Raw genomic sequence first — 23,641 nt, 5'->3', positions numbered from 1 at the left:
AGAGCTCAGGGGAGTCGAACATATTAGAATATGAGGACAATAGTTGAGTGCTTTTGTGAAATAATGCTGAGCACTTTTTAATGCTTTGACAGAGCAGCTGTCCCCATACAATTATGCGAGAATCGCCAGGAGAGGGACTTTGGCTCCACCCACATGTTGGGGGCCAGTATTAAATGTTTTGATTGGGCAGATGTGTGCTTCCACAAGGAACTGCTTGCCTTTCACCCAGCTGTGATCATTTTGTTTATGTAGCTGCTCGAGCTTGAACTTTCAGGGTCACTCACATGACATTAAAATTCCATTAAAGGGTCATAGCTAACTAAATAATTGATGGCGTTTTTCTCTGGCAGCAGCACAGATGAGAGGAGGATAATCCTTTACCTATAGGGATTTTCAGGTCTGGCTTAAGACACCTGACCTTTTAACCTACACCAGCATTACTCTACAGTTCTTTACTTTCAAACAAACACATATCCATTTCCTTGTGATCTACTTATGCTTCTCATGACCATACAACATTTATTGAAAGCTAGACCTATTGGCATTGCCATTGCTTGTATGGAGTGCAGCAGTGACAAGGCCACAGCTGTTAGGGGTTTCCATCTTTTGAACTCTCCACTTTTATCCTGGTCATGAATCGGGCTCCAGAGGGAATTCTAATGCCACAATTGCAACTGTTTACATCATTGTTCCCAGCAATGTGAAATCCACCTGGGATAGCGCTGCTGATGCCACCACTATATACTATTGTACCATACGGCTAGTGAATGGTAAATAACTTACAGCTGCGTGATCTTTTGCTGATTTAGGGTTTGGTGTAAAAATGTCCTTTTGCAAGCCTCTTTCCGAAATTCATGGTGTAATATCACATTCTTATTTTAGGTGTGCTTAATTTGGAGTCGTTCACCGTGGAATGTTATTGTGCATTATATCAAATAAAGGAGATGACAAACTGCACAATACTTCCAATGGTTCTATTTTCCATTTTGGGAGGTTCTGTGGTTGCTCTTCTTCAGGACGCTATCTTTAAGGTTCCTAAGCGGTTGCTGGAGAGATTATTTTTTTGGCCTCTTTCAGAAAAGCAATGTATTACATTGTTTGGGAGGGTTTGCTGTGAATGTTCTGTTTTTGTGTTCTTGCCGCAGTGTGGAAAACCTTTCCATCTGTGATGAGTATGAGTAAAAAGACCACCTGACTGCCATAATACACACAGTGAGTGCATACAGAATTATTTCTGTCGCAGACACACAAGTTTTAAATACAGATTTTGTCTGAGCTGTGCTTGGCCTAGGCGATGCTGATGCGATGGGCAGCCTGCTTTCGCTCGTTGAGGTATTCCGAAATGCGCTGCTATTTTTGGACTAGTGGCTTTCGGGGATGTAGCTTTCTTTTTTTAACATACTATTTAAAACCCCTTTCAATAGAAACACTCTATGAAGGACAGTAGTTCTATTATTGACTACCATGTCATCATGCCATACACGTGCTTCACTTTTCATAAGCTTAGTCATTTTCATGTTTCTGATCAGCCATTCTTTGAAAGCTGTAATATTACACTCCTGCTTGCTGCTACGCATCTCCATTGGGCATTCAATTTGTGGTGTTACAAGCCATATGTAGGCTTTGGCGAAGGACGTCTCAATGCCTGGCCGTTATGGATAGTGTTGCTGCGTTGGAGGTTACATCATGAGTTTATGGAAGATTTGCTTTACACCTGTCTTTTTTCTTACAACATATTTTATTAGTATTTGATGTAATACTGTCCGGATACATTCGGGCACTGTGCCACATTTATTGCCATCCCGAAACACATCTATATCTTCTGAGTGCCCACCGGCCCCATTTTCAGATTGCTTTAATAAGACACAAATATGGTCATATTAGAACAAAACTATAACCTAGAACAATAAGCATCGCCATCCCTTAAGTAGATGTAGTGTCTCTCGCCAGTTTGACCAATTGCTGTCCTCAGGACTCACGAGTGCAATAGCGGTGTTTACAGACTGTGATTGTATAGAATGGGTTCCTCACCGTGCTATTTTAGTTCTGTCCGCTCTGGGTTCTTTCGGAGTCTTGTTGCCCATCCAAGCAGTTTATTCCCCTTTTGGACGGCTGCTCTGAAGTTTTGTTTAGCTAGTCCAGGGGTACTCCTAGTACGGGCCGCTGGCGGCCGGCAAGCCTTCCCTGGCGGCCCGCGGACGTTGCAGACATCGTACCAGAGTTTTTATTTTTGTTTTTTGTTTAAGAGTGTCTGCAACCGGAGCCGTACTCAAAGACTCTGCTGCTCTGTGGGGGCCGGGCGATATCCGTCAGAGTGGGGCTGCAGGGGCGCTAAGAGGTGAACAAAGCCTCATTAACATCCCAATGGTCTTTTAAAGACCTGTGAAGTACTCGGGTGCAGCTGTGTGTGTGTGTGCCCCCAGAAGCTGTCTCAGCACCGGCACACACACAGGCAGGGTGAGGTGAGAGGGGGAGGTAGAGGGCGGGAGATGGAGGGAGGGAGGAAGGGAAAGGGAGGCAGACAGAGAGAGGGAAAGGGAGGGAGAGAGAGGGAGACAGGGAGAGGGGAAACCGGGAGAGAGAGGGAGGGAGAGCGAGAAGGAGGGGGAGGGAGGGAAAGGGAGGGAGAGCGAGCGACGGAAAGGAAGGTAGACAGGAGGGAGAGCGAGGGAAGGAGGGAAAGGAAGAGAGGGATGGAGGGAAAGGGAGGGAGGGAGGGAAAGGGAGGGAGAGCAAGGGAGGGAGAGCAAAGGGAGGGAGGGAGAGGGAGACCGAGGGAGGGGGGAGAGGGAGACCGAGGGAGGAGAGGGAGACAGAGAGGGAGGGAAAGGGATGGAGGTAAAGGGAGGGAGAGGGAGACCGAGGGAGGGGGGAAAGGGAGACCGGGAGGGGAGGGGAGGGGGAGAGGGAGACAGGGAGGGGGGAGAGGGAGACCTCAGAGTGAGGGAGACCTCAGAGTGAGGGAGACCTCAGAGTGAGGGAGAGGGAAGGAGGGAGAGGGAAGAAGGGAGAGGGAGAGGGAAGAAGGGAGAGGGAGACAGGGAGAGAGAGGGAGACAGGGAGGGAGAGAGAGGGAGACGGAGGGAAGGAGGGAGAGGGAGACAGGGAAGGAGGGAGACAGAGGGAAATAGAGTGAGGGAGGGGGTAATAGAGTGAGAGAGAGGGAAATAGAGCGAGAGGGAGACAGAGAGAGAAGGAAACGGAGAGGAGAGCGAATGAGACAGTCAGAGTGAGTGAGACGGAGGAAGAGAGGGAGTGAGAAAGTCAGAGTGAGTGAGACAGCGGGAGAGATGGAGTAAGAGGGAGTGAGAGAGTCAGAGTGAGTGAGACAGAGGAGAAGAGAGAGAACAAGAGAGAGGGAGACAGAGAGAGATGTGTGTATGCCGGATCTGGTGGCTCAGTGGACGAAGGCGTCCGCTGCAGGGATCTGTGATCAACCTCATAGTCAGTTTTTTTGTTGCTCTAGCCCCGCCCCCTCCCCCACTGACCCCGCCCCCACCGGTGCGGCCCTCGGACACAAACCACACTGTAAATTTGGCACCCGAGAGAAAGTTTGTGAGTACCCATGAGCTAGTCGCTGTTGTATAAGTGTCAGCACCCGCAGTGGGAAGGGTTTTCATCCATTGCTTTTTTTCCCCATAGTGGAAAGGTACAACACACCCCATGAAGCTGAACACTCGACCCACCAACGGGCTTCTCCGCCACATCCTCCAGCAGGTCTATAACCACTCTGTAACCGACCCCGAAAAACTGAACAACTATGAGCCCTTCTCCCCCGAAGTGTACGGCGAGACCTCCTTCGACCTGGTGACCCAAATGATCGAAGAAATTAAAATGACGGAGGATGACTTGTTTGTGGATTTGGGTAGCGGTAAGTAATCTCTCATCTATCCGAGGACTGGTGAAAGAAGGGGGTAAATGAATGCTGGAATATAGCTTTTTACTTTGCATTATGCGTAGCTTGGTATTTGTGTGACTGAATTTGCATTCCCATGCTTTTTTCCCATTCTTGAAATGGGCTTCCTGTGGAGAAGTGTGGCTCAGGGGTTAGAGGCGGCAGACCCGGAAGCTGAGATCGGTCCTGGACCAGGGTTCAATTCCCCGCCTCGGCGGGTCTTGGGCTAAAAATTCCACGGACTCGATAATTCTCGCCCCGGTGCCTCCTCGACTCACGGGTTCACACTCTGCGACTCTGGGCAATAGCTTGCTTAATCTCCACAACGGCCCCTCGCGGCAGGATGCCTGACTTTCACCTTGTGGATACCCTGCTATCTCACAGGGGAATACCAGGAAGGGTTCCCTAAGCAAGCGCCGGGAAACCCACTGCGGGTAGCTGTGCGCTATATAAGCTCAACTACATTTACATTTACATTTACACATTCCCTCCTCTGGCTCTTGTTGCTTGTTCAGTGGTAAGTTCCTAAATTGAAGGGAAAGTGAGGAGGTGGGCGTAGAAGTGGAACTACTACTATAGGAACTTTAGAAAACTGTATGAAGTTCAAAATAAAAAGTGAGACGACAAAAAAGTGAAACCTACATTCAAAATCAGAATTTTCCAGCAGATAGGACTTTTGTAGGAAATTTGACTTGATTCATGCGAGAGGTTTTATCAAAATCAAAAACTTCCAGGTCCAAGAAGAGGAAGAACAGATAACTGCACACACCTTTTCAGGCAAAGTTTCAAGGCCCTACTCAAGGGTGTATGACAATTCTTTCCACATCCTGGTCCGTTTTGCAAACTACTCCATGTCCTTTGCCTTTTGTGATAGTCCACTGATGTGCTTGGAATGGTGGGCACCGAAACCGAAACCATCGGGATCACCTGTGGCCTCTGTTTTTCCCCATTACCTAGAGAATATTTTCTCACAGACAAACCATCTCCAAAGTTTTTTCTCCTTCATATATGGAGATGTAGTCAAATTTCTGACCATGCAACTCATTTTGGAACATCAACAAAATTAAATCCAGGCGTTCGTGACCTGGTAATAGATGGCAAGCATGTAATTTAGAGGTCACCAAATGTAAATGTAAATGTGGGATACTTGTAAAGCGCACTGTTACTCTACCCGAGTGTCCTGGCGCTGTAGACCGCTGGGGAACCCGTCCTGGTTTTCCCTGTGAGATGGTCCCTTTCTGGGTATCTCCAGGGTGAAACCAGGCATCCCCGGCGTCTGTGGGGGGCCGTTGTAGAGATGAGGCAAGCTTAATGCCCAGAGTTACCGAGTGTGTTCCCTGGTTAGAGTAGGCACTGAGGCGAGAATTATCGAGTCAGTTGACCCTGGTCCAAGACCCTGCCGCGTCGGGAATTGAACCCTGGTCCCAGGCCGTTCTCTGCTTACAGGTCTGCCGCCTCTAACCAGTGAGCCACACCTCTCCACTTGATACTTTGATTTCTGTGCCCTCCTTACTTCTCCTTAGCCTTTATTTTTTTTATTGTTTGCATGGATTTCAAGTGCTTTATTTTATCACCGCTAAAATGTATTTATCCATTTCTTCCTCTGTTGTTGGTTTCAAATGATGTCTGGTGTCGCTTTCTCTTAAGTCCATGTGACCAGCCAGAGGTCTTGTCATTCCTTGTGGTCCATGGTCTTGTGATGTCATTTCCTGTTCTATGATTACAGAGTGGTCAAAGAACTGGCACTGCCCCAGTGATTTTTAGGAGGGTCTCATTGAATGTTCGATTATTCGGACTCCTCTTTTTCCTGAACTTTCTTCCTGCTCAATGGACATGCCATTAAGTCCCTGGGGCCAAGCGGTATTTCACTAGAACCTTGTTTGTTGTCCCCCTGGATTGATTGTCTTAATAAATGACTCACTCCTGACTGCATCCCTTGTCAGTTGCCCTGTGACAGACTCTTGCAGTCTTCCACGCATTGCAGTTAAAGCAGTACTCGGACTAGAGGTAAATGGACTGTCGGAAGTGGGAAATAGAAAGTGACTCCCTCATTGGTGAATGAATATCAGGTGGTCTGGCAGCTACTCTTTCTCCCTGATGCCTTTTTGCTTTGATGCCTTATTGTGGGAGCGCCTCGGTCAGTGTCTTTGGGCCGAGTCTCTTCTATGCTTTTCCTTATTGACGAAGCGAAATTTGCACCTGGCCATGACGAAATGGCGCATTGTTCCAGCTTGTAATGTGATCTCTGGAGAGGATAAAACTGGCTTGCAGGCTTTGCTCTTCTCGGTTTGTTGCACCTGTCCAGCTTCCACGGGGAGACCGTATCTGTCTATAGTACAGCAGAGCTTGACATCCGATATACACAGCATCCGGTTTTTAAAGTGGATTACTAACCCTCTCGCATGTTTTTGAAATTGGCTGACACCTGCTAGAACCTGGTATTGTGGGAGACGCTGAAGTAAATGTGCACGTTTGTGGAAGGATGGAAGCCACATTGATCTGTCTTGCTTTTATAGTTTGTGGGGCGCGTCAGTACCGCTATTTCTGGGGTCTGAAAACCCTACTGATGCTCCCGTACCTCAGCCGCCATTAGCAGTCATAAGGTTTACGTAGTTGCTTGTATTGCTGTGCATGTGGAGTTCTCGGCAAACAGTTATGAAATTCATAGACCATGAGAATCAAGAATCTAGTCCTCTTTCCTCGTGTTCTCTAAACACACCTTCATGATGTGGGAAGTCACATTGGAAGAGGTTATATGTTCGAGGCATGTGGGCTGCTAAATTCATATCTTAGCATTAGATCGCCGCCTAGTGTTGGGCTCGGATGATTGCACATTGTTGTCCTGGAAGAGTCTTCGAAGTATCCTGAGATAGGTGGCTCCTCCCCTGGACTACAGTGCGCATGGGCATCGGCTCCATCCCCAGATTGTTTTTTTCCGCCATTGGGTTCGGATGTGGTCTCGACGTCTTACTGTCGGAACCAAGAAAAACTAACTTTTAGCGGCCAAAAGGCCTCGATTTTCTTGCGTCGGTATTGTCTGCGCACGGTCTCGAGTCTTCCGTCTCTTGGAGCCGGAATAAGCGGAGTTTTCTTCGCTCTCGGAACTTTGAGGCCTTCTCATCGCGACACGACTGCAAGCCTTTTCGGACATGGAGCGGAGCCCGTTTAAGTACTGCCCGCTCTGTGGGTCCAAGTACCCACACATCGATCTACACCCCGTGTGTAACAAATGCCTTTCGCCTGACCACGACGACGGCAAGTGCAAGTTGTGTGCACAGTTCCGCTCAAAGAAGACTCTCAAGCTTCGGCGCGCGATGCGCATGGAAGCTAAACAAGCGGCCCCGGATCCGGAGAACATCTTCGGCGACCAAGACGAAGAGGACCAGGGTCATCATCTCCAAATCTCCCCACCCGAGACGGAGGTCGAGGCGGATCCGGGAGACGACGACTGAGTCGCGGGTCAAGGCCTTGAATACGTCGACGAGGTAGGAGATGACGATGAGATTTATGGGGCCGCGGCGGATAGCTCAGCGGACGAGCTCTGCCCCGAAGGTTACGAGGATACCGACCGGGACACGGGATCGCCTGTCGGCCTTACCCAAGACCCGTTGCCGCAAGCCACAGCCCCGCCTTCGGGCCCGGCCACGGACTTACTTGCTGGGCAGACTGTTTCGAAACCGAAACCGAAACCATCGGGATCGACAACACCTAAAATGGCCGACCCGAAAACGAAACCGAAAGTCCCTAAGATGGCTGCCGTGCCGGTGAAACCGACGGTGCCCGCTACCCCATCGACTCCGTCGACCTCCGGTCCGCAGAAGTCGAAGAAGTCCGTCGATTCCGATGCTGCGAAATCGAAACCGACAACAGAGGAGGGGTCCTCCAAGAAAGATGGTCGGCACGGGACAGCGGCTACGACGCCGTCAAAACCCGCCAAAGTCGGCTCCAAGGAGGCTACGCAGGCACACGGAAAGAAGTCTGTGCCCCGAACGCAGGAATCGGAGGCGGTAAAGACAGGATCCACGCCCAAAACGCACAAGGCCCACAAGGACGTCGGATCCGAGGGGAAAATCAGACCATCCTCGTCAGCGCCGACGCAAACTGTGAGTGTGCCGTCCCCCATAGCCGAATCACTGAAAAGAATCAGGGAGAAGGCCTTTGCCCCGTCGGCTCCGATACCATCAACGCAGCCGCGAAAAGACACTCCAGAGAAGCCGTCTGGGAAACTTCTCTTTATTTTGCCGCCGAAGGAGGCGCCAAAAGCATTTTCAACCAAATCGGCACCGAAACAGGTGATTTCTTCACCGACTGGCCCACTTCCACGTCAGGTACTCGAATCCGAGGACGATTCGGAGCATTTCATCGACGCTGACACAGGCAAACTGACCCTCTATAAGAGGAAAATCACTTCGGAGCCAGTGGACCCCTATGTCATCCCACTAAAGAAGAAGAGGGTGCCCCTTGACGCCTCAAACCTCACGGAACCAATCCAGCCTCCTCCGAGACGGAGCCCTACTCCCTCCCCAGAACACTCTGCGGGTGAGGGGTATGATGAGGACGAGCAGTACAATTTCCCAATCAATGAACCTGATGTGCAACCGGATTCATATGATGACACTGGTGACCAGAACTCCCAAGGTGCGGGGCAGGACCCGCAGCCTTTTAATGCACGGGCATCCCCGACTGAGGATTCAGCAGGTTTTCATGCACTACTCGAAAGGGCGGCAGCCAATCACGATGTGGACATGCATGCCGACCCTGTTGAGGAAGACTTCCTTTTCGACACTTTTTCAGTCTCTGAAAGGACAGTAAAGACACTGCCTATGCTTAAAGGAGTCCTCAAGCATGCTGGGGACATATTTAAGGAGCCTACGAGAGCGAGAGTGGTCAACCCTCGCATTGAAAAAAAGTACAGACCTGCACCTGCAGACCCCGCATACATTCGGGGACAATTGCCACTGGACTCTCTTGTGGTCGCCAATGCCAGGAAACGTGCCAACTCCCAGACTACGGGTGAAGCTCCTCCCCCGGATAAGGAATCCAAAGTGCTAGAGGCAGGGGGCAAAAGAGTAGCTGCACAGGCATCAAACTTTTGGCGCATCGCCAATACACAGGCGCTCTTGGCGCGTTATGATAGGGCGCACTACGACACCCTAGAACAGATTGTACAACACCTGCCTCCACAGTTCCAAGAGGGCACCAAACTGCTTATTGAGGAAGGGAAGCTAATCTCAAACGCAGCCATCAAGTGTGCACTTGACGCTGCGGACACAGCTGCTAGAGCTATCAACACTAGCGTTATGCTGAGACGACAAGCGTGGCTCCGCATCTCAGGGTTTAAACCGGATATTCAGACAACAATTCTTAATCAGCCAGTCAATCCTGATAGTCTGTTTGGTCCGGATGTTGACACCACCCTAGAGAAAATAAAGAAAGACACAGAAACTGCTAAGTCTATGGGGGCCCTACAGTCACAACAGTTTCGTGGCAGCAATTTTCGTCGCTCAGGTGCACGTGGAGTCACCAGAGGACAAATGGGTCAACAATCCCAGTTCGCAAAAGGTGGGGCACAATCCTCGTTCACTAAACAGAACAAGGGAGGTTACAGGAATAACAGCAACAGAGGTCGCGGCAGAGGAAACAACAGCTCCCGCACCTCTACTCCAAGCAAACAGTGACTCTCTGTCACTGCCCCCCGACCACCTAACACCTGTCGGGGGGAGACTGCAGCAGTTCCTGCCCGTCTGGAGAAACATCACCACAGACAGGTGGGTGCGACAACTAGTCCAGTATGGTTATTGCCTAGAGTTGAAGTCCACTCCACCCAACATCCCGCCAAGGCAACGGCCTATGTCCGCAGAGCACTTGCTCTTATTGCAGCAGGAAGTAGTGGTGATGCTGCAAAAGGGAGCAATCGAGCTCGTGCCGGTGGGGGAGGAAGGCACGGGGGTATATTCCCTGTACTTCCTTATTCCAAAGAAGGACGGATCTCTCAGGCCCATTCTAGATCTACGTCCCCTCAACCTGTACATACTATCAGAACATTTCCACATGCTTACACTGCAACAGATTCTTCCCTTGCTAAACCAGGGAGACTTCTTAGCAACCTTAGATCTCAAGGATGCTTATTTCCACATTCCACTACACCCGTCACACAGGAAATACCTCAGGTTCACTATTCAAGGCAGGCACTACCAGTTCAAAGTCCTACCCTTCGGAGTCACAACAGCCCCGAGGGTGTTCACCGAGTGTCTGGCGACAGTAGCGGCGCACCTCAGGAGGCAGAACATCCATGTCTACCCCTACCTAGACGACTGGCTCGTGCAAGCCAAGTCAGAGCAACGGTGCGCCGCAGACATGTCGACTACAATTCACCTTCTTCACGATCTGGGTTTCTCCCTGAACTACCCAAAATCGCATCTTCAGCCGGCGCATATCCGGCAGTTCCTAGGTGCAACGATCAACACCCTGACGGCCATGGCTCAGCCAAACCAAGTCAGGATAGACAGCATGCAGGCTCTGATCCAAAAGTTCAGGCCGCAACACTCGCTTCCAGCGAGAGTGTTCATGCAGTTGATAGGCATGATGGCCTCCTGCATCTTCATAGTCCCTCACGCACGGCTACATATGCGCCCGCTCCAGGAGTGCTTAGCGAATCAGTGGACACAGGCTCGTGGGCAATTGACAGACCTAGTGTTGGTTACCAGTCGGGCATACGACTCTCTGCATTGGTGGACTCCACACAACCTTTGCAAGGGCCGACTGTTCCAAGAGCCTGTGCCGCAGATTATCCTGACAACGGACGCATCTCTCCAGGGATGGGGAGCTCATCTGCTCACTTACACAGTGCAGGGACTATGGACGACGCGGCAGCAAAAGATGCACATCAACTATCTAGAACTGATGGCAATCTTCATGGCGATCAAGTCCTTCATTGTACATCTGTGCAACAAGGTAGTGTTAGTCCGGACGGCCAACATGACTGCGATGTACTACATTCAAAAGCAGGGAGGCACCCACTCGCCACAGCTGTCTCATCTGGCTCAGAGCATGTGGAAGTGGGCCATTCAGAGGAACATTTTCCTCATGGCAGAACACCTCCCAGGGAAGGACAACCAGATGGCGGATCTGCTCAGCAGGTACAGCCATCAAATGCACGAGTGGGAGATACACCCATCTGTCCTCCACCCGTACTTCCAGCAGTGGGGTCATCCGGAGATAGACCTGTTTGCCACAAAAGAAAACGCAAAATGCCAACACTTTGCCGCCAGGTTCCCTCACCCACAGTCGCAGGGGAATGCGATATGGATGAACTGGTCAGGCAAATTTGCGTACGCTTTTCCGCCAGCCCCTCTGATACCGCTGGTCGCAAGAAAGCTAAGGCAACGCGCGATGACTCTCATCCTAGTTGCTCCAACGTGGGCGCGCCAGGCTTGGTACACCACGTTCCTCGAACTCTCAGTGGTGCCGCATCAAAGACTGCGCCTCACGCCCAGTCTTTTGACGCAGAACCATGGAGAAATTCAGCATCCAGATCCGCAACAGCTCAACCTGGCGATCTGGCTCCTGAAGTCCTAGAGTTTGGATACCTTAACCTACCTCCAGAATGCATGAACATCATCAAGGAGGCAAGGAAGCCAACTACCAGAGCATGCTATGCTGCGAAATGGAAGCGTTTTGTCATTTACTGTACAGCCAATGACATCAACCCGCTAGATGCATCTATCCCCAACATCATTTGCTATCTGTTGCATCTTTACAAGTGCAATCTAGCGTACACTTCCATTCGGATACATCTATCCGCCATAGCGGCTTATCTTCAAAACAGGCAGCATCTCTCTGTCTTCAGAGTGCCCGCCATTAAAGCCTTCCTTGAAGGTCTGAAACGAGTCATTCCCCCAAGAACACCGCCAGCTCCGGTGTGGAACCTCAATGTCGTTCTCACCAGACTGATGGGACCGCCATTTGAGCCACTGCACTCGTGTGAACTCCAGTTCCTTACGTGGAAAGTGGCTTTCCTGGTAGCTATTACGTCTCTGAGGCGTGTCAGTGAGCTGCAAGCGCTCACAATCCAAGAGCCATTCATTCAAATTCATCCAAATAGGGTAGTGCTACGCACTAACCCCAAATTCCTTCCGAAGGTGGTGTCACAGTTTCATCTAAACCAAACTATTGACTTGCCAGCATTCTTTCAAAACCCGCAAACGGTGGCTGAAAGAATGCTCCATACCTTAGATGTACGGAGGGCGTTGATGTACTACATAGACAGAACACAACCCTTTAGAAAGACAAAACAACTTTTTGTTGCCTTCGCACCACAACACAAGGGCAACCCTATTTCCAAAGCAGGGATAGCCAGATGGATTGTTAAGTGCATCCAGATATGTTATCAAAAGGCCAAGCGCACTTTAACAATACCCCCAAGGGCGCACTCCACACGCAAACTGGGGGCATCCATGGCTTTCCTAGGGAACATTCCTTTAGAGGATATTTGCAGAGCAGCCACGTGGGTTACACCACACACCTTTACTAAACACTACTGTGTTGATGTGCATTCCAAGCAGCAAGCTGCTGTAGGACAGGCTGTTCTGAAGACACTTTTTCAGGTTTCTGCAGCTGGCACGGGCAACCGCCGCTGATGGAGGGACTGCTATGTATTCTATGCTAAGATATGAATTTAGCAGCCCACATGCCTCGAACTGAATATGCTACTTACCAGTATGCATCTGTTCTTGGCATGTAGGGCTGCTAACATTCATATCGCCCGCCCTCCTCCCCGGTGCCTGTCGCAGCTGCAGATATACTATTGTATTTATTCATTAGCATGGACATCCTTTACACTTTTCACTCCATCTTCTGCCACAATGGCGAAAAACAATCTGGGGATGGAGCCGATGCCCATGCGCACTGTAGTCCAGGGGAGGAGCCACCTATCTCAGGATACTTCGAAGACTCTTCCAGGACAACAATGTGCAATCATCCGAGCCCAACACTAGGCGGCGATCTAATGCTAAGATATGAATGTTAGCAGCCCTACATGCCAAGAACAGATGCATACTGGTAAGTAGCATATTCATTTGCATCCATTTGTCTTCCTATATGGTGCATCTTTGCAAGTAGTCACCGAAATTTGAGCTTATTGACTGGTCAGTTTATGTGGGTTATTCCAGAAATTAGAGCGGCATCCTTCCACCCCTACATTGAGGCCATGTGGGCTCCTCCTGAGAGTGTTGTCTTCTCTTTCGGCCAGAAGGGTACCGTTCTTTAGTCTGCACTTTTAGTGAACTTTGGTCACAGATCCTTCATTGGCTCCAAGATCCTTTAGAGAGAACTTTTGACTTGTGGCCCAGAGGATGTACTTACAGCTCCAGCAACTTCATGCCGCTCATCAATATACTGAGGCACTCTTCTCACCAGTCCTAAAGAAGGTACAAAGTGCATGCACACGGTGTATAATTTCGGTGAACCAGCAATTACGCTTTGCTGTCGTAGCAAATAAACTTCACTTTTCGGGCAAAGACATAAAGCTTGATTTGTCAGCAGAGAAGCTCCCAGCTGGTCACGCCTGAGAAGAAAAATTCAGGAGTATCTCAAGGAAGGTCGGTATGACCGGTTGGCATGATAAAGTCGGTATGATGAACTTAGTCTATACTGTTCTGTAGTGGTGCATTTATTGACATCCAAGAAGCACCCCAGATTTCCTCCGTTACAAATCCGAGCAGGCTAGGTGAACCCTCGAGCGGTCAGTGTCTAAGGCCATGTTCCAGAATGGCACGGTGTGATCATAAAGGTTGGGGCAGTGGAGAGTCTCTTTTAGTTCCCACTCTTTAGACTTCTCCGGTGTGTAATGATGGAGTGTCTTTTCCTGGCAAGCTCTTCTGGAAGGTTAAATCATGAGGGACTAGATATTTTTGGAGGCAGTCAATGGGTACGTTGAGAAGGCGATGAAGGCTTCCAACTTGACATGGAGGTGTTACAAATTGAAGTGTTAAATTGGGGCTTTGTCAATCATCACTCCATTCTTTGGATTGGTAAGATGTGCACAATCTGGAAATATTAATTGTAACAGTTTGGCAATGCCAAAAAATGTGTGCTTACCAAAGCGCATACTTGAGAATAGCTATCCTCACTCTCAAGGCGATCCTCTGGATTTGTTGCTGAAAATTATGACAATTGATGCCATCCCCAACTAGTGGGAATGACTGTTAGCGGGTCGCACATGCTGGGCTTCTTCTGCCAGAGTTGGATCTTCCAGTGATATTTAATATGGCTATTTTTGCTTTTACAATGTTCTTTTTTTTTTATATTGCTCTTGTTTGGGTCACTAGCCTTGTCCACCACACATTTTTAGCTGTTCTTTGTTTTTTATTGCAGGGGTCGGACAAGTTGTGCTTCAGGTCGCAGCGGCTACAGGTTGCAAGCATCATTATGGGATTGAGAAGGCTGATATTCCGTCCAAGTATGCAGAGGTGAGCTATACCACACCTTGCATATATTTGAGTATCTTGTGCTCAGTAAAGTCCTACCACTGTGTCTAAATAAAAGGGATGAGGTATGCCATCATGTGACAAATGCAGCAAGCAGCTATGCACACCTGGCACCATATTATGCTCATGACACACGTCCCACTCTACACCATGGCACACACTTATGTCTGTGCACCAAGGCCAGAATGGGGCAGTGTACTGTTTTCTGTGCAGGCCTGAACCTGATCATACGCTGGGAACAGCACATTAGTGAATGGCAAGCTATTTCAAGCTGCCCGCTCTGCAGGTGGCAGTGTGGCCTGTGTTGGGAAAACAGGCGGAGGTACCCCTGCAGGTGGGTGCAGTTAGTCACTTCACCCTCATGGAGGGGGATGCCTGGGGAGTCCATGATATCTCCTTCCACCCCCTTTCAAGGAGCACCCCATAGTGCAGTGACGAGGCAGAGTGTTTAATCATTTGCATTGGACCAAGCCCCATGCAAATGAGGGCACCTCTTTCAAGATCATGGCGGTGCACCTCTAACCGCACTGGCCTCATCCGTGTTACAGGAGGGGCCACACAAGCATCTGCAGGCCTTTCTGTAATACCGAAGTCCCTTAGAGTGCAGAAAGTGGGTTCACAGGCCTGGTGCACCACTGGGACACTTAGAGCAATACGTACCCTTGTGAACCTTGACTGAATTGTCGCTGGTATTAGTGTTTTGCTACTATATTCCATGAAAATGCCTCTTAGTAGTAGGGTGGTAACCCAGAGTGCATGTTACCCGAAGCCTGTTAAGGCCTATAGTTACTTTGATGCCACTGAATGTGAAGGCAAGCATTTGCAGAACTAGTTGGTCCACCCTATCTGGGATAGTTGCATCAGCAGATGCTCTCTGGGCACACGAGTTGCCATTCTGAATGGACAAATCAGTCTTCCTGGAGTCCAGAGCATGGTTTGGAACCCATGTCATCATCTGCCACTTCCCCAACACCACTGTGTAGCTGTTGGTGATTGTGGTTCATGACAGCCAATATCCAGATTAATGTGTTGCTATAACTGTAAATGCACATTCTGCTTAACCTTCTCCTGCCTTAACACGGCACCCCCGTGTGCTGTTGTGACAGGCAAAAAATGCAACACAGCTCCTAGACTTTTGCACTGAAACTTTTCTTGGAGGTAAAATAATTATTGATATTATACTTGGATGCCCCTAGTAATGAGGACATGATATTGCTTTCTTTTATGATTGATAGTCAGATGTGTGCGTTGGCTGTCTGTGCCTGACAGCAAGCAGTGAAGAGTGCCATTCTGTCTAAAGCGAACCATAATGTACTTTTAACCGTCACTTTACTGTAGCCATCATATTAACTGCTTTTCGATTTGTATTTCCCTCTTCAGTCGATGGACAAAGAGTTCCGAAAATGGATGCGGTGGTATGGGAAAAAGCATGCTGAATACACAGTGAGTGGAATTGTCGCCTCATTTGTTTCTTTCTCAGATTTGCTTGTGCGGTTCTAGTTGTCCATGAAAAAATAACAAAAAAGCTATTGAAAACCTGTAGCATGCATTCGCACTCCTAACGAGGGAAACTGTTGCATTACCAATGGTTTTTTTTGGTACTCTTACCTTCTGATGGTAATTGCTTTAGCATATTTTGGTTCACTGCTACATACTTGGTTTCTGGTGATAGACTGAGCAATGCCTTGGAGTGGGAGGCACCTGCAAGAGTGCACCAGAGCCTTTAGAGCCGGATGCATTCCTTGGACAGATCCCTCTTCTGGGAATCTGCAAGACTTCCACCTGAACATCAGTGCATTCTTTGGAGCAAGAACTAGGGAGACAAACTCATCGCTACTGAAATGCTCTTGGGCATATCCGTTGTTTCGCTAATCTGGGTCTTTTTTGTCGGATACAACTGTCATGCAGCATTCATCGTCCTTTGTCCATCGCAGAGCGATGGAGAGTGCTATAGAGTTTTTGCCAAGAAGATGCGGGTCAAGTTTTTCTCCAGTTGAACGTAAATTTAGAGCCTATATCCAGTACTTTTTAACCACTATCCTTCGCCCCATATGTTGTGGGTTTTATTGGGAGTCCAGGCTACTGATGAATAATGTGGTCCATTTCACCATTTGCCTTAAAATTAGTTTTCTGTGGGTTTGCTCTCTGTGTGTGGTAGGATAGTTTTTGTGGCCGTGTAGCTTCAAGTTGCATTTTTTTCTGGGTGCTTTGAAGGTACATACTGCCAAATCAACAAAGAAAAGGCGATTGCTGGAGAGTATTTTGTATTCTGTATCTTTGGTCTGGCAGAAAGAGATCGGAGTGCAGACGTGGGCACAAAGTCCAAATGTTCCCTTTTTACAGGGATCATTTAGCTGGGTGGAGGAGTTGTAACACTTTATGATGACCGTAATAGATATATGTATGTCATTGCAGTGGGTATATTAAGGAGGAAAGTAAACTTGCTCTGCTTTTTAAACTCTCTGGCACATAACTAGCTAACCTTCCTACGCACACCTAGCGTGCAGGGTAGAGATAACTTTGTTAAACATTAAAAGAAGAGAGATATGTCTGCCTCCGCCCACTCCCCCAAGCAAGGGAAACTTGTGGAGCAGCTGATAACAAGCCATGGGCTTGCAGGCCTCTCACCCTGTGACAGTACCTGCCTCCTGAGAAAGCAGTGAGAGCCGGTCTCCATTTAACATTTAACAAATAAAAATGACTTCACGAACCTAATCTCTGGAATTCAAACCTGGAAACAGCCTCATAGCTGGGCTGTCCCTGAAACCCGTGTGTCATAATGTCCAGATTTAGTGCATCCTAGCACAAAATGTGTGCCTTTCGTTGACATAATGCAATTAAACTGGCTTTAGTTCAAAAGTTTCTCTTGCTAGGATTGCACAGAGTGCTTGGGAACTGCACATCTCCCAGGGAAAGGCAACTGTTTTACTTTTTTTTTTTAAACCAGGACCTTTAATGCATGGCATTGGATGAATAAAAATGTTCTCACATGTGAAAGCTGCCTATGTCCATGATATCCAGAAGGACTTGGTTACATGCTTAGCCCCACCTCTTGTCTCGTTTCTTTTATCTGTGCCCACTGGCTGTTCCGTCAGTTGGGCAGCATTGATTATGTGCTGTCTTTGCCCCTCGATTGGCTGAAAAGACGTTTCTGTTCCGTGAAGCCGGGCTGTGGCGAGCCAGTGTGGAAGGCAAAGAAATGCTAGGGCGCTGCAGGAGATGAACTGTGGGGCAGGGAGCTTGTGGCACCAATAAATACATATGGAAGCCGCTCTCTTGGGTCACTGACCCGATCTGGCTCCATTTTCAAATCTTACAGTGACCCAGGACAAATAAGAGGCAGTTGAGCAGAGCTGCCATGACGGCTCGGAGACGGCACCGACAGGAAGGCTTGAGGTTCAGTATTCTGGAAGGAGAGTTGCGGAAAGGAAACGATACAGGTGCATTCAACTACACTGGGTAAATACATGCGTTGAAGGAAGTGGAGAAGGCGCGGTGAGACTGTCTGTCCCATATAGGACAGACATCGAACAGCAGTCCAGGTGTTAACATATAAATGAAACTAGAGGCATGGACAGGGTACAGGTGTCCGGATTGCTAACCTGATGTCCATATCTATGTGCATGGAGCCTGAAGCTTACCCTTTCAATCAGGATGCATCAACCCTAGCAACTGCCCGTCAAATCCCGACTGCTCGAAGATGAATGAAATGCTTGTTCTGTTTTAGCTTCGTATTCACAGGTTTTGTTTAATGCAAATCAATTTGTTTGATTTTTATGAATAGTCCATGTTTGCATACATTGAATGGCTGTTTCCTTAGAAGTTGTTAAGTATTTGGGGCTGTGGAGTTCATGCAGTGCTACCCATCCGCGGCTGGCCGCTGCAATTATGGCGTGGCTTAAAAAATAAGCTAAAAATCTGTGTTTAGCATAGTGTGCTCCCTGGCTGGTATTTTCTGCTTCTGTCATTCCATCCAGATATATAATACAACAAGTAAATTTACACCTACTACAAGTCAGGACTATTGGCTTTCCAATGGTTGTTAGTTGCATAAGATAATTAAAGCAACAACTGCGGCATCCTAGTATAGAATATTGTAAATGCTTCAGCTCTGAAATTATGAGACTGAAAGAACTATAACGAGTCTCTGAAGTTACACCAAAGGGAGTGAAGGTTGGTACAGTTGCAGAATTTAGATTTTTTTTTTTCAATCTGAGGGCGAGGACAAAAATGGAGAGCTGATAGGGAGCTGCCTCAGCACCTTCTTTATTAGAACTACCGGCAGGACCCGGCCCACTTAAAGCCTTGCCCATCCGTTTAAAGTCACATGTTTAATTTTATTTTGCTATTAATGAATATGAGATCAATCATTCAATATTTGGACCGGTTTGATGACTTACAATTTCTTGGAAAAAATAATCTTATATTGTAAAAAAATGTATCGCATACAAACTCAACATGACACTTCGTTGAACAACAGAGTTCCTGATATGTGTGATGTCAGGGTCACTTTCTCAATGATGCCAACATTCCTTAATGACAGTGCTGCTGGAAAAGCACCGACATTCAGGGGCGCGAGCACAGACCGGTACCTGGTGTATACATTCACTGGTGTATTACATTGTGATATGGGATCTCGGAGAAGGTTAGCAAGACACATGCGGCATTCGGCTGCCTAGAGCTGTGTTTTTTGGTGTTGGTGCGGGCGGACAGCATGAGTTATTGGAGACAGCAGGTGAGCGCTTGTTGGAGTTTGGTGGTAAGAAACCAAGGGAGGGGGGCGGTGGGGAAGTGACGCAGGTGAAAAACACACCGTGGCATCTTGGAAGTGGCTGGGCCAGTCAGAAACGGAGCTCTCCTCCGCATTTACCGCTAGGAAAGACGAGCTGTACCGGCAGCAGCCCTTCCTGGCCGTCGGCGCTCCTCGCCGGCCTGCCGGCTCCATGCGAGCTACGCATGTCGCAAAGCCCCCGGCGATTTTGGAAAAGGGTGGTGGTGATGGACAGAGTTTCTGAATGATGCAGAATACTCTTAGCAAGTCAAGAGATCATGGTTTTAATCCATCACCGTTTTTTTAGCTCACTGCACCATCCCAGCTCAGAACCTGGCTATATGCAAATTAGTCTGTTCCTGTCCCAGTGCATGATGGGAACAGGGCAAACCAAACTACAAAGCCAATTCTTGTACTGGGAAGGAAACGAGCTTCCGGGGACCGGTTTCTGGCATCACAGCCTTCTTCGGCCCGGCTTGCTTGAATCCTGATGGTGCAATGAGCAAGGGACTCACGTCTGAGTATATCCTCCCACACATAGTGTGGATGAAACCGATTATGGAAAAGGGTGGTGGTGATGGACAGAGTTTCTGAATGATGCAGAATACTCTTACCAAGTCAAGAGATCATGGTTTTAATCCATCACCGTTTTTTAGCAAAGCCCCCGGCGGCCTTTCCACCGGTGGGGGCCGTGACCCCAAACACTGGCGGGGCGTCGGGTGGGGGCAGATACACCCACTGGGGGGGCAAAGAGATAAATAAAATAAAAAATAATTACCCGCGTTTCTTTCTTCACCTCATGGAGCCTCAGGCCACCCCCTTCTGCAAATCCCGGCGCTGCTCTCATGCTGCAGATGAGCAGCAATGACAGCCGCGCCAGGATTGGCTGGAGCGGGCTGCCTGGACGTTCCCGCCGGTGCCTGCTCTGCACCTGGCTGTAGGTGGGTAGGTTTACACTGCGCAAGTTAGGCTGGCCGTCACAGGACTGCCGGCCAAAGTGACGTGCGCAGTGTCGCTACTCCCTGCTGCCAGTCAGCTGCAGCCCCACCCCCAAACACTGCAAGGGGTGCGGGCAGTGACGAATAAAACGGCAATTGTTTTCATTACCGTTTTATTTGTCATTTTTGCTGCACTAACAGCAGGGGGGCATCGCTCCTCTGCCATGTTTCCATATTTATTTTTGCCGTGGGGGGGGGGGGGGGAAATGCTTTTCACCGCCGAAATGAAACCGGCCAAAGTGCCTAAAATCACAAGTCGAAGAAAAGCTGCCTCTACGCAGGATTCTAAATCTAGCAATCCATGAGCCGCCGTGCCCTAGGGCCAGCAATTGGCTTCTCCCGAAAGCTTGCCCGTCTCCTGCTTTGTCACATAGGGAGTCATTTCTGCTGCAGATGGCTCTGCCCCCCCCCCAGCATTATTCAGCAGGTGGATTACATTTCAGTGACTGCTTGGAAAGGGCTGCTCCAATGCCCCTCCCCCCAACGTACCTGTGCTGCTATAATCTCACTTTTTTTTGGAGGGGGGGGCTCGCCACACCCCGTGGTTGGGTGTGAAGGAAGGCTACAAAGCCTTAAGCAAAGTCACTGCACAACGAGTTTGACTTGCTGATTTGCAATTGCTATAAATTTACATTGGTCACATGGATGGGTCCGAAGTATTTGTGGTAACCCTGTGCTTGCTTCTCCGCAAGCATCTGATTTTGCGCCATCAGAATCTCGTAGGAGTACAGATAAGTCTGGGCAGAACATGGACACTGCTCGTGGTTAGCAGGGTGTCCCATATCTGCATAGAATACAAAGTGTGCCTCTTTGTGCCAGCCCTTCCGCACAAGTTCTCCTTTGTTTATACAAACTAAAACTAAACCCAAGAATGCTAATAGTGAAACCCTTCCAGGGGGTGCAGGCTCAGTGTTTGCACTTCAGTTACTGTGTGTTTCCCCTCCAGGCCGTCGCTCTCCTGTGTTGTCTGAGCCGGTCTGCGTAGGTCTCCAGCACGGCCTCTCTCCTAGATTGCTCTGCAGGGCCTGCATTTCTGCCTCGGAAGCCTTCACTTCAAGCCAGAAACCCCTCCATCCCCGGTGATGTCTCGGACCTTCGACTCTCTCCCCCAAAGAGCCATCGTTGGAGTGCTGTTTTGTGCAGTCAGGCCCTGTCTGTAGACTGTCATGGTCTCACCTCTGCTGTGATGTGCATGGCTGTGTGTTGAGCTGATGAGTGCCGGGCTATGCAAAACCGGCACTGATAACATTTATCTGGATACTCCGACCATGTTTTCCATCCAGGTGTAGTATTCATCAGCTATATTGGAGAATTGTAAGTTTTCTCCTCTTGTTAATATTTTTGACAGCGTAAACTCATGTACCCGCTCCCCAGTGACTTCTCGTGAGGGGCAGGTAGTTCACCATAAACAAATTTTTTGTTCTGATAGCTCCCTACCACGAAACTACCCACACCCCTGCTCGCTTTTCTTTTATTTATTTTTTGTCCGCTTCCTCATTAAATCCATGTTCCCTATTTTGTCACAAAGACACTACAGAGACCTTTCTTACCCCCAAACTCCCCTTATGTGTGGGGTTTTAGGTGTTGGTTATGTCTTAAAATCCTAATAATTTCAAACTTTGAATTTTATTTTTTACTTTCTGTCCTGCATCCTGTATTTGATATTGAGTTTTTTTCCACTTTAGTTTTTCTTCAAATTGAAGAACTGTTAGTTTGCTTCTGTTCCGCTGTGTTCGGAAAATCAGCAACCCAAGATAATCCACATTTTTGCCCATTTGTTGGTTTTCGTATTTTATTTAACTGCATTCACCAGAAATGTTTCTTGTGATAATGAAGGTATTTGTTTTCACCTGATCCTAAACTTTTTTAGAACCTCTCCGGAAGTTGCATTCATTTTTTTTTCTACATCGGGTGTGCCGTCCCATTAACTTAAGTAAATTGCTTTATCATATTTTCAACTCTAAATTGCTTTTACTGTTAGCACCTTTTGCAACGTACATATTCCCATTTCAAGTTTCATTACTTCAATTTCATTACACTCAAGTTTCATTAGTGTCATTCATCTACTGCACACTCTTATATTTTGGTTATGCTGGTTGATCACTAGTGCCACTCCTGTACTTTGTAACTTACTGTATGTAGTTGTTTCTCTGCACACTCTTATATTTGGGTTATGCTGGTTGATCACTAGTGCCACTTTTGTACTTTGTAACTTACTGTATGTATTTGTTTTTCTGCACATGTGTACCACTATAGTGCATTCTCCCATACCCACCTAAACCACCATCCCAACATGGATCCTATCGGCAATCACACATATAAAATCAACTACCCACCGACACTCACCAAAAAAGCCGCTAAACGCTTTAAACACAACTTCCTTAGGTCACACCCTGAAACCCCCTTTGCTGACACCTACTTCTCACCGGTCATTGGATCCCTGAACACCGATATCATCTTCCACACCACACGCAGAGCTCAATGGAGAAAAGCGTTCCTCACCTTACTCACCGTCTCCTCCACCAGGAAATCCGCTCACAGCCTAACTCTCTCCATCACACCATCCCAACTCTTCCCAGGCAGAGCCACCATCACTATTTACAATAACGGGATTGTCCTATCTCAATCCACAGACCGGAACCTGGAACTACTAGACAACTTGTTCCCCATATTCAAAGAGCACCTCTCCAATTCGCGGACCAACACTCATATCTCCTCCAGTCCCACCAACCATGACCTCACAGCTCCCACCACCCACAACCCTTCTAACCCATTTCAGCGCCAGTTAGCTACTACATACTCCTCAATCAGGGACACACCTACCACCCCTGACCTCTCATTTCCCACCCACAACCCCTCTATCCCAGTTCAGCACCAGGCAGCTGCCACACACGCCTTAAACACAGACACAGATCGCTCCCCCTCATACACCACTCACACCCCCACCCCTTCTACCAACCCTCGGACCTCCACACATACCATCAACACTCCTCTCACACCTACAGCTGGCATTAACACTCCGCTCACCCCTGACAGCACAGCTCCCACCCACAACACACCTAACCTAGTTCAGCACCAGAACAGCTCGCATATCGACAAATCCCTCCCTTTATCCCCCCCATTCTCAGTCCCCATTACCCTCTAACTAACTACGCAGAACCCACCTCCTCTCTTAATTTAACTCCCCCTCCCCACAACAGGACCATCTCCAATCCCATTTCCCCTCCTACTCTCAGCCCCCATTACCCTTCCTGCACCCCCACCACTACTATCAGTCTCCCAGCCTACACCTTGACCCCCCCGCCTACCATCAATGCCCTCACTCATACCACCAACCTCCTCACTACCTCATCCACACCCCTCCCGCCCAAAACCTCTCTCCTCCCTAACACCATCCCGTACACTAACACAACGCAACCCTGCTCGAACACCAGCCCACTCTCCCACCTGCACGCGAATTCCCTGGTCAGTCACTCACCTTTGACTGCCA

General features: G+C 48.6%; 1 protein-coding gene across 2 annotated transcripts in view; it reads left to right on the top strand.

Annotated features, from left to right (window-relative positions):
- The window catches only part of DOT1L (DOT1 like histone lysine methyltransferase), a 235,074-nt gene that overhangs the window by 67,583 nt on the left and 143,850 nt on the right, over nucleotides 1-23,641 (top strand). For both annotated transcript variants that reach the window (XM_078671100.1, XM_078671099.1), the window contains exons 5-7: nucleotides 3,643-3,871; nucleotides 14,270-14,364; nucleotides 15,763-15,825. In XM_078671100.1, coding sequence (XP_078527226.1) covers nucleotides 3,643-3,871; nucleotides 14,270-14,364; nucleotides 15,763-15,825 — 387 coding nt within the window. The remainder of the gene's footprint in view (nucleotides 1-3,642; nucleotides 3,872-14,269; nucleotides 14,365-15,762; nucleotides 15,826-23,641) is intronic.

This window comes from Lissotriton helveticus, chromosome 12, assembly GCF_964261635.1.
Source record: "Lissotriton helveticus chromosome 12, aLisHel1.1, whole genome shotgun sequence".
NCBI lineage: Eukaryota > Metazoa > Chordata > Amphibia > Caudata > Salamandridae > Lissotriton > Lissotriton helveticus.
The sequence above is the reverse complement of the archived record's forward strand: the minus strand, read 5'-3'. Positions and strand labels throughout refer to the sequence as shown.